Genomic DNA, 11,326 nt, shown 5'->3' with positions numbered 1-11,326 from the left:
GAGGTTGGCCCAGGATCGGACATTGTTTCGTTCTGCTGTGCATGGGGTCACTATGAGTCGGTTCCGACTTGATGGCACCTGACCACAACAACAACAAAACAAAAAATATATATTCATTTAAACGTCCAGAGGGCACATTCTGTCAGTCAGCATCCTGCCCACAGGCACACAGCCTTTCTCAGTTCGTGAGCCTAGAGCCCACAACTGCTCTGTCTCTCCATGCTACTGCCTCTTATGCAAAGGCTTTTAACTGTGTAGATCATGACAAATTATGGATAAGATTGTAAAGAATGGGTTTTCCAGAAATACTTAATTGTGCTTAGGAAGAGCCTCTACACAGACCAAGAGAAAGAAAAGAACAAGGGGATACTGAATGGTTTAAAATCAGAAAAGGTGTGTGCCAGGGTTGTATCCTTTCACCATACTTGTTCAATCTGTCTGTTGATTAAATAATCTGAGAAGCTGGGTTGTATGAAGAAGAATGTGGCATCAGGATTTGAGGAAAACTCATTAACACCTTATGACATGCAGATGATTCAACCTTGCTTCCTGGAAGCCAAGAGGTCTTAGAATATTTGCTGATTGAGATAAAAAACTACTACCTCAACATAAAGAAAACAAAAATCCTCAGAACTGGATCAATAAATAACATTGTGATAAATGGATAAAAGATTGAAGCTGTCGAAGACTTCATTTTGCTTGGATCTGCAATCAAGACTTTTGGAAACAGCAGTCAAGTAATTAAATGACATATTGCATTAGGCAAATCTACTGAACAAGACCTCTTTAAAGTGTTCAAGAGCAAAGATACCAGTTGGAGGACTAAGGTGTGCATTACCCAAGCAATCACCTCCACTGCATTTGAATGTTGGATAATGAATAAGGAAGATTCCAGAAGAATGTATGCATTTGAATTATAATATGGGAGAAGAATATTAAAAGTACCATGGACTGTCAGAAGAACAAACAAATCTGTGTTGAAAGAAGTACAGCCTGAATGCACCTTAAAAGCCAGAATGGTGAGACTATCTCTCATACGTTGGACATGTTATCTGTAGTGACCAGTCTTTGGAGAAGACATCATGCTTGGTTAAGGGGAAGGTCAGTGAAAAGAGAAAGACCCCTAGCAAGAAGTATTGACACAGTGGAGGTAGCAATGGACTTAAGTGTAGCAATAATTGTGAGGATGGCACAGGACCGGATAGTGTTTTGTTTTATTGTTCACAGAGTAGCTTATGAGTTGGAACCAACTCGACAGCACCCAACAACAACATATCAGATAGGAACGATTCTAACACTCTATTGGTCTTCAAATGTATACTGTAATTATCCTTATTACCTTATTATCCCATTTCTTTTCTTTTCTTCACCTTGGAATTAAATGATACTTTTCTTCTAGCACTCTTTAGATTGTTTTTTCTTGAGACAGTCAGAAAACTCTGACCTCCAATATTCCTACTTATCCTGAATGGCCTATACTTTACCAAATTGACCAATTAGCTCACTCCCAAACAGAGCTTGTAAGTTTTGCTTTGGTGGTTTTACTTGTTGTATTAGTTAGGGTTTTCAAGAGAAAGAGAACCAACTGGATGCATAGCACATACTTTATTTTTAAGAAATTGTTTCATGTGATTTTGTGGGCTGTCAAATATGAAATTTGTGGGGTGGGATGGTAGATGGGAAACTCAACTTTTGTTTTTAAAGCCTTCTAATTTATTAGGTGAGTCCTATCCACATTGTTGAGGGTAATTTCTTTAATTCATGTCAATGGTTATAGATGTTAACCACATATGCAAAGTAGCTTCAACAGCAATATCCATACTAGTATTGTGTTTTATACTAGTAAATAACTGGCCTAGCCACCTTGACATATAAAATTAACCATTACAAAATTAAGCTATTCCATCTAGGTTTCCCTACTTTCTGACTTCTGAATGATCGAATTGTGTCCATTCTTTATGATCCAGCTTAAATGCCATAGTCTTTATTAAACATACACTCTCCTTTATCCAATTTCCTGCCTTTCCAGTTCTCTTCTTTCCCCACTTCCTTATGGACATTATTCTGAATCTTGTGCTTAATCTTACTTTTCTTCTTCATCTTTTTTTTTTTTTTATAGTATTGCTTATCTACATGTATTCCTTAAAAGTAATTTTAATCTCTTTTAGATTTTTAAAAAGTATATCTTGATATATAATCTTTTGGATTTATGTTTTTTTTTCTCACTTAATAAGGAGTCCTGGTGCGGCACCATGGGTTAATGCACTGGACTGCAAAGTCAGTTTGATCAGCAAGGTTGGCGATTAAGCTCACCAGCCACTCCTCGGAAACCCTATACAGGGTCGTTATGGTTTGGAACAGACTCAATGGCACATAACAACAAGAAGATTCATCTATATTATTGTATGTCTTAATTATCTATTGCTATGCAGAAAATTACTCCCAAACTTTGTGGTTTAAAAAAAAAAAAGCCACATTTAAATAGAGGTTGTTGTTAAGTACCATCGAGTTGGTTCTGACCCATAGTGACCCTGTATAGGGTTTCCAAGGAGCAGATGGCGAGCTTGAACCAAATACTGTTAAATATTGTGGTGCTGTGGGCTAATGCGTCGGACTGCAAAGTCGTTTGAACTAAAACGTCAGAGGTTCAAGCTCACCAGCTGCTCCTTGGGAATCCTATACAAGGTTGCTATGGGTTGGAATTGACTCGACGGCACTTAACAACAACAACAACAAGAGGAGGTTGCAATCATTGGCATGAAGCAAAGTATATGATTTGTTGAACGTAAAACTAATGGTCTGCTCTGTAAATCTGTACTCAATTCACAATAAAAAGCTTTAAAAAGATCACATTGTCATATGGTTTCTGTGGATCAGAAATTCAGGCACAACTTAAGGGATGCTCTATATCATAGTCTCTCATGAGGCGACAACTAGGGTGTTCCTGGGCCACAGTCACCTTAAGGATCATCTGGAGCAGATCTACTTCCAGGCTCACTCAGTGGCTGTTGTCAATATCCACTTCCTTATGGGCTTTTAGATGGAGATTTTTGCTCAGTCCTCACATACACAGATCTTTGCTGGTCCATGGCCAGAGGTTGCCCTCAGATCTTTGCTTGATAAGGTGGTGATTTTGGTTAGAGCATGCAAGAAGAGCCAGGAGAGAATACCAGCAAGAGAAATGTCACAGTCTATTGTAACTGATTCATAGAAATGATATCTCTTCTCTGTTGCCCTATTGTCTTTGTTATAAGCAAGTCACCATGCCCAGCCCCCACTCCAGGAGAGAGATCACCCAAGGATATAAATACCAGGTAGCAGAGATCATCAAAAGCCATGTCAGAAACTGCCTACTACATTATGTATCATTGTAATTTACTGGTTTTAACTGAGACACATTTTGTGTGAGTACACCACAGTTTCTGCTCCTGTTTGTGGGCGTTGGTTCCCCTTGCACCCTACGGGGGTTTTGCTATTGTGCACAGTGACGCCATAGACATGGAAAGGACCATACTACTGAATCATTACTACTGCACTAGAATCATTCCTAATTAAATGTGAGTCTTCTTTGTAACTTACATAGCACCTACACAAAACTATTAATATGTTTTCAGTAAGTAATATTGAGTAAATGGATTCTATCTAAATGTCTCAGCTGAATTTTTCACTAAAGTGTGATTCCAATACTCCAACTGTATTTCTCACTTCTCCTAAACATAGATAGATCCCTGATCAGGCAGATGTATCTTTTTAACATCCTCCTTTAGTATTTCCTGAATTTATCAAATCCATGTAGATCTCTTTCTTTTTCTGTTCTTAAATTTGAATTTGAAATTTGTATTACACATTTAGCACTTTATTATGTATCACACATAGTAGGTACACAATAAACATTATTAGTTGGATGAAATATTTTATTTTATAAATAATTTCAACCAATTAATTCTTTTCATCTTATCTCCTTTAACTGGTCAAATTATATATGTAGGCAGCCTCTATATTATGAATGAGTTCTTCCCTAAATCTCTCTTTAAGTCAAATTTGCACATAAATCAGAGCAATTAAGTATGGTTTGTATCTAATATCAGTTAATCAAATGTTTGTCTTAGTACATAGTGTACCTTTCTATGCATAAAAACCATTAAAGAAATACTTTCAGATACACTAAACCATCTTTACCATAGTAATGCAGTAATAATAATGTTTAGATGCATATCACAAACTAGTGCCCATTCGTAATGAACATTATGTACATCAAATTTTTAATCTCACAGGTTTTCCAGGATTGGTTTGTAACTCTGGGCTGTAGGTCAAAAATTTGTAACCTGGGGACTACCTGTATACACATACTGATTTGAGTCGATTTATATTACTGTTTTTTATCTTAGGACTTTCTGCAATTAATGGAGTCAGAAAGACCCATGGAGTCAAAGAGTTCAGAAAAATCAATAGCTGTTTCACATCAAGAAGAAGAAACAGCTGAAGAACCAGAGGAAGCAGGCGCTGTGAACCCTCTCTTACAGCCTGCTCTCACAGGGAATGTAGAAGGTCTGCAGAAGATTTTTGAGGATCCTGAGAATCCTCATCATGAACAGGCCAAGCAGCTACTCTTGGAAGAAGACATAGTTGGGAGAAATTTGTTGTATGCAGCTTGCATGGCTGGGCAGAGTGACGTGATTAGAGCTTTAGCAAAATACGGTGTGAATCTGAATGAAAAAACTACCAGAGGTATATTGTCTCTTGTCTCTCATCATTATTACCTAAAAAAAACTTATGACAACCAAAAGACATAATGTTATCTTTCAGGTTGGATATATTTAATGTACCTGCTTTATATTTGATATACATATCTTTCTTGTTAGGTGCCATCGAGTCAGTACTGACTCCTAGCAACACTATGCACAACAGAACAAAACACTGCCCGGTCCTGGGCCAACCTCGCAATCGTTGCTACGCCCGAGCCTATTGCTGCTGCCACTGTGCCAGTCCATCTCAATGGGGATCTTCATCTTTTGCTCCTACCCTCCACTTTGCCAAACATGATATCCTTCGCCAAGAACAAGCCCCTTACGATAATCGATCTGAAGTATGAGAGACGAAGTCTGGCCATCCTGGCTTCCAAGGAGCACTCTGGCTGCACTTCTTCCAACACAGATCCGTTTGTTCTTTTGGCAGCCCATGGCACTTTCAATATTCTCCTCCAACACCATAACTCAAAAGCATCAATTCTTCTACAGTCTTCCTTATTCACTGTCCAACTTTCGCATTCCTTCCATCTGCATCATTCAATATTTTGCCCACGAAAGTACCGTGGAGTCAGTTCTGACTCATAGTAACCCTGCACAGGGTTTCTGAGGCTATAAATCTTTACGGAAGCAGAAGACCTCATCTTTCTCCTGCGGAACCGCTGGTATTTTTGAAGTTTTGACCTTAAGGTTAGCAGCCCGATTCGTAACCACTACACTACCAGAGCTCCTTTGCCCATTGTTGTTGTTGTTGTTATTAGGTGCCATCGAGTCGGTACTGACCCATAACGACCTAATGTACAACACAATGAAACAGTGCCTGATCCTGGGCCAGTCTCACTACTGTTGCCACACTTGAGTCCATCGCTGCTGCCACTTTGCCAATCCATCATTGGGGGTCTTCCTCTTTTTCTCAGACCCTCCACCTTAACAAACATGAATCCTTCTCCAGTGACTGGTCCCTCCTGACAATATGTCCAAAGTATGAGAGGCAAAGTTTGGCCATCTTGGCCTCCAAGGAGCACTCTGGATGCACTTCTTCCAAAACCGATCTATTGGTTCTTTTGGCAGCCCATGGCACTTTCAATATTCTCCTCCAACACCATCACTCAAAAGCATCAATTCTTCTATAGTCTTCCTTATTCACTATCAAGCTTTCACATGCATATGAGGTTACTGAAGATACCATGGCTTCGGTCAGGTGCATCTTAGTCCTCAAGCTGACATCTTTATTCTTCAACACTTTAAAAAGGTCTTGTGTAGCAGATTTGTCTAATGCAATGCGTTGTTTGATTTCTTGACTGCTGCTTCTGTGAGTATTGATAGTTGATCAAGAAGAATGAAGTCCTTGACAACTTCAATCTTTTCTCTGTTGATAAGAATATTGTTCATTGGTCCAGTGGTGAGGATTTTTGTTTCCTTCACATTGAGATGCAACACATACAAAGGCTGTGGTCTTTGATCTTCATCAGTAAGTATTTTAAGTCCTCTTTCCCTTCAGCAAGGAAGATTGTATCATCTGCATATTGCAAATTGTTAATGAGTCTTCCTGCAATCCACACTTTCTTCATATAATCCCCCTTCATGGACTATGTGTTCAGTATTCAGATTGGGTAAGTATGGTGAAAGAATAGAACCCTGGCACACACCTTTCCTGATTTTAAATCATTCAGTATCCCCTTGTTTTGCTGGAATGACTGCTGCTTGCTCTATGTATAGGTTCCTCATACAATTATGTGTTCCAAATACTTCACAGTGTTGTCCATAATTTGTCATAATCCACAGAGTCAAAAGCCTTTGCATAGTCCAAAAAGCACAGGTAAACATCTTTCTGGTATTCTTTGCTTTCAGCTATCTAATGTCAGCAATGATATCTCTTGTTCCATGTCCTAATCTGAATCTGGCTTGAACCTCTGGCGGTTCCCTGTCAATGCATTGATGTGGCCATTTAAAAATTATCTTCAGCAAAATTTTACTTGCATGTGGTATTAATGATATTTGCTGATGATTTCTGCATTCCATGTGTCACCTCTCTTTGGAATGGGTACAAGATATGGGTCTCTTCCAATCTGTTGGCCAGGGAGCTGTCTTCCAAATTCCTTGGCATAGATGAGTGAGTGCCTCCAGTGCTATGTTAGTTTGTTGAAAGATTTAAATTTGGATTCCATCAATTCCTGGAACCTTGTTCTTTGTCAGTGCCTTCAGTGCACCTTGAACTTCTTCCTTTGGTACCATAGGCTCTTGATCATACTCTACCTCGTGAAATGGTAGAACATAGACCGTTTGTTTTTGGTACAATAACTCTCTGTATTTCTTCCATCATCTTTTGATGCACCTAGCACCTAGCAATGGCAGGAGGATTATCATCTTCCTTAACAGGTGTTAAAGGCTTAGTCTTCAGACTTCCTCTGTTGGTGTCTTAGGGTCATCATTTATTGGCTGTCCTTGGACAAGTTTCTGAACTTCTCTGGACCTCAGTTTCCTTAGCAATAAAATAGAGATTGTAATAGTTTTGACCTGATAGGATTGTTATGAAACAAAATGAGTTTAATATGTAAATCCAGACTTCCTGGAGCACAATACTTGTTCAATACGTGACAGTCATTTTGCTCTCTTAGTACATGAAATAGCCTAAACTATTGACCTGACCATCTTTGTTCTGTTTGCTAGGTTACACACTCTTACACTGTGCTGCAGCCTGGGGTCGGCTGGAAACTTTGAAAGCACTAGTGGAATTGGATGTTGATATAGAAGCTCGGAACTTCCGTGAAGAAACTGCACAAGACATTGCAACTCGGTATTCCCAGAGTGATTGTGTTGAATTCCTGTATTGGGCAGGTAAGGAAGCTTATAATGTATTAGACAAGTGATTCATTCAGTGTACTTTTCTCCTCTGAATTATAGGCTGTGTCTTCCGCAAACCAAAGAGTTGATATTTTCACCTCCTATCATTATATTGGAGTCCTGATGTGGCACTGTGGGTTAATGCGCCAGACTGCAAAGCTGTTTGAACTGCAAAGTCAGCAGTTCAAGCTCACCAGCTGCTCCTCGGAAACCCTATACAGGGTCTCTATGGCTCGGAACCGACTCCACAGAACTTCACAACAACAATAATTATGTTATATTTTTAGACACAGCTAAAGTTATTGTTGATGATAATATATGAAATCTGCCTTTAAAGAGAAAAAAAATCACTATTGGCCTTAAACAGTGTACTTAATAAGAAGTGTGCATATTAGAAGCTATTCAGTCAGTGTCTCAGAGTCTTAGGATTTCACCCATAATTTTCTATAAGAATATATTGTCGTTGTTAAGTGCCGTCAAGTCGATTCCGACCCATAGTGACCCTATATAGGGTTTCTGAGGAGTGGCTGGTGAGCTTGAACTACCAACCTTGCAGTTCAAATGAGTTTGCAGTTTGACACATTAGCCCACAGCGCCACACCAGGACTCCTATAAGAATATATACACAGAGCTCAATCAGAAGAAGAAAGAAGAGGAAAAAAAGAATAATCTGATACAATTTGATGAACTTGACCTACACCTATGGATGCAGTAGCTCAAAAGAGGGAACAAATCCTTACAGCAAGGATCATTCCCACCATCTCGATACACAGGGTAGACAGGGATGGGCAACTTGGACATTGGCTACCCAAAATGGGGGGCTACAAAGATAAGAAGTGATTGGCTTACAAGCTTTCAAGAGGGAACCTAGATCCAGAGGGTATGGAGGAAGGTAGAATCTCCACTGAGTAGTATACAATCTGTCTAGGCAGGGCTGATGAAATGAAATGTGAATGGGTATCTTGTGATATAATAGTGAATAATTGTTATCACGACTGATTGTGAGGGTTGGAAATGTAAAGGTAGACGTTTTGTAGCAAGGAGGGGAGTGATTAACTTTTCAGCCTAGGAGCAGAGGTCCCTGGTACCATCAAGGGAGAAGAGCAGAGAGCGGGACCCTACCCAGAGAAGCAGTGATGCCTGAGATGGAGCAGTTGGGGACTTTGGACACAGAGAGGGAGAGGGGCTGTGTGCTGATGACCTGGGGGGGCAGGCTTGTAGGTTATACCCTTTGGTTGGTTGATGATGCGTGGAGGGGATTGTAACCATAGCAATGAAATGATATACAATAGGATGAATGTAAATCTAATGTTCTCCCATGTAAACTACCACATACTTCACAATAAAACATTGAAAAAAAAAAGAATATACACAATATATATTCAAGGCCATATTCTGAGAGGCCCATGATGAGTAGACTTTTCCTTAAATACCTTAAAAAATTATATACTTGAGTATCCACCAAACCCAATCTACTGCTGTTGAACAGATTCTGACTCAAAGCCACCCTCTATAGAGTTTCCAAGACTGTAAATCTTTATAGACAGGCTTGCTTTATTGCTTTGAAGTGGCTAATGGGTTTGAACTGCTGACTTTGTGGCTAACAGTCTGGTGCTTATCCTACAGTGCCTCCAGGACTCCTTATAATACATTTGATTTCCCCAGGTAGAAATAGTTGTCATAATAATTCAAAAATTATTTTCTCAGGCATGGGTAATCTATGGTGTTATAAGTCAGACTTGTAAACTTTGTAGCATGAGGGGTCTTTTAAGGTATAATATTCTCTTTTTTGGTCTGGTTGCTGATTGCATGGGCATGTTTATTTGTGATAATTGATAGAGCTTATGATTTGTATTCTTTTCTATATGATGTTATACTTCAATACAAACTCACAAAAACTATTTACTATTTCAGTTTAGATGATAATATTCCCTATATCATTTTCACAGTCCTTTGCAATATAGCTTAGAGAGATTTTAGGAAGATATAGCTGTATAACTATGTATGAGTACAAATCTCGGTTAAAAAATTAGTACTCAACTTTCAGCCAAAATGGCAGCTTAGTCAGACACATAACACTATTCCTCTTGTAGCAAAGACTCAAGAAACTAAGTAAAACAGATGTAGAAGACAGTCCTTGAACCCTGAACATCATCAAATGAAAGGATAAAGAATTGTATCAAACACGAATTGGAAGAATAAACTGACTGTAATCAGCAAACAAAAAGAGGTAGAGAGTAGGGAACTTGCCTGTCAGGCTGGCACAATATGGCCCACTTGAGACCTAGACAGTAGCAATCCTGGATGGGACACACAGAAGGCAACTTTGTGGAATTTCCAATAGGACACAGAGTAACTGTAGACTTACTCAGAGTGAAATGAGGTTCTGGTTGCTAGTTGCAGCCAATGGAAAGAGTATAGGCATCCTCACCCAGTGACCAGAGGAACACATACACTTTCCTCCCACCCTCCTGGTGACTAGTGGCACAAGCCCTCCTGGATTTATGTAGCTCTGACTACCAGGGACTAAAGTACAAACCCTCCTTTTCCCTTCAGTCCAGCTCTATTACAACCAATATGCCCCTCCCCGGCCCCCCAGCCTCAAACACCAACATTCCCCATGTTCAGTGACCCTGTGGAGCTGCAAAAGGTCATTTCATTGAGGTGCTTGCTGCTTGCCCCACCCCTTTCATCCATCTACACAGCTGAGTGGGGCAGACCATTTGCTCCACCCCTTCTATCCACAATGCATCTGAAGTCCCTAACTCCCTCCCCCTTCTCTTACATGGTTAAAGGTAGTGGTAGCATGACCCCACAAATACCTGCCTGCCATTTCTTCTTCCTTCCCTCGCCTGCTGCTCGCTTCTCTTTTCCCCAACCTGGCAAGGCATGGTGAGTGCAAGACCACAGGTAAGTAGCCCACCACTCACATCACCCCAGCCATGTGAGAGATGGTAGTGGTGTGACCTTGTGCTCACCCACACACCACTTACTCTGACCCACAATCTAGGGGAGATGGTAACTGGGCCCTCACTAGCTAGCTATGCCTGTCACATCTGCTGCTCCACCCACTCAGTGGGGTGCTACTGCCTGATCCTGTGCCACTGGACCAATGACAGTGACCAACACCTGTCCAACTTACCCTCAGTTGCCCTTACAGACCAGCGAACAGAGACCCGTACTCACACACCCAACTGCTACTTTACTCCATCCATCCAGAGACAGGTGACAAGTACTCCAGTGCTATAGACTACTGACCAGAGTCACTTGCCTTTTCTGCCTATGATATATCAAAACAAACCATAACAAAAATCAAAATTCAGAAAATAAAATACAATTAACAAGTAAATAAATAACAGCTTAATGCATTGGAAGCAACAGACAATAGCAAATCACCCAAAGAAGGAGGACAAGATGGCTCAAGCAAGTGACCAAAATGAAAATCCAGAATACCTCTCTGAGAAAGAAATAGTAATGAAACTACCTGATAAGGAATTCAAAAGACTTATATAAAGGGCCCTCTAAGAGATCAAGAGTCCTGGTGTGGCACTGTGGGTTAATGCACCAGACTGTAAAGCCATTTGAACGGCAAGGTCAGCAGTTTAAGCTCACCAGCTGCTCTTCAGAAACCCTATATAGGGTCACTATGGGTCAGTACACGGAATACCGGGTCAAGAGGACTCATGAGTTGGTGTTGGAACTCTGTAACAAATATAAAGGTATGTTTGGAGGTTCGG

General features: G+C 40.2%; 1 protein-coding gene across 1 annotated transcript in view; it reads left to right on the top strand.

The window, feature by feature from the left end:
- The first annotated feature begins 4,397 nt into the window (after positions 1-4,397).
- Positions 4,398-11,326, top strand: part of ANKRD45 (ankyrin repeat domain 45) — a 47,185-nt gene continuing 40,256 nt past the window's right edge. Inside the window, exons 1-2 of the mRNA XM_006867099.1 lie at positions 4,398-4,728; positions 7,416-7,583. Of these exons, the coding sequence (XP_006867161.1) occupies positions 4,404-4,728; positions 7,416-7,583 (493 nt within the window). The 5' untranslated portion in view covers positions 4,398-4,403. The remainder of the gene's footprint in view (positions 4,729-7,415; positions 7,584-11,326) is intronic.

The sequence above is a fragment of the Chrysochloris asiatica genome, unplaced genomic scaffold (genome assembly GCF_000296735.1).
Source record: "Chrysochloris asiatica unplaced genomic scaffold, ChrAsi1.0 scaffold00100, whole genome shotgun sequence".
Lineage (NCBI taxonomy): Eukaryota > Metazoa > Chordata > Mammalia > Afrosoricida > Chrysochloridae > Chrysochloris > Chrysochloris asiatica.
This window is presented reverse-complemented; position numbering and strand designations above follow the sequence as displayed.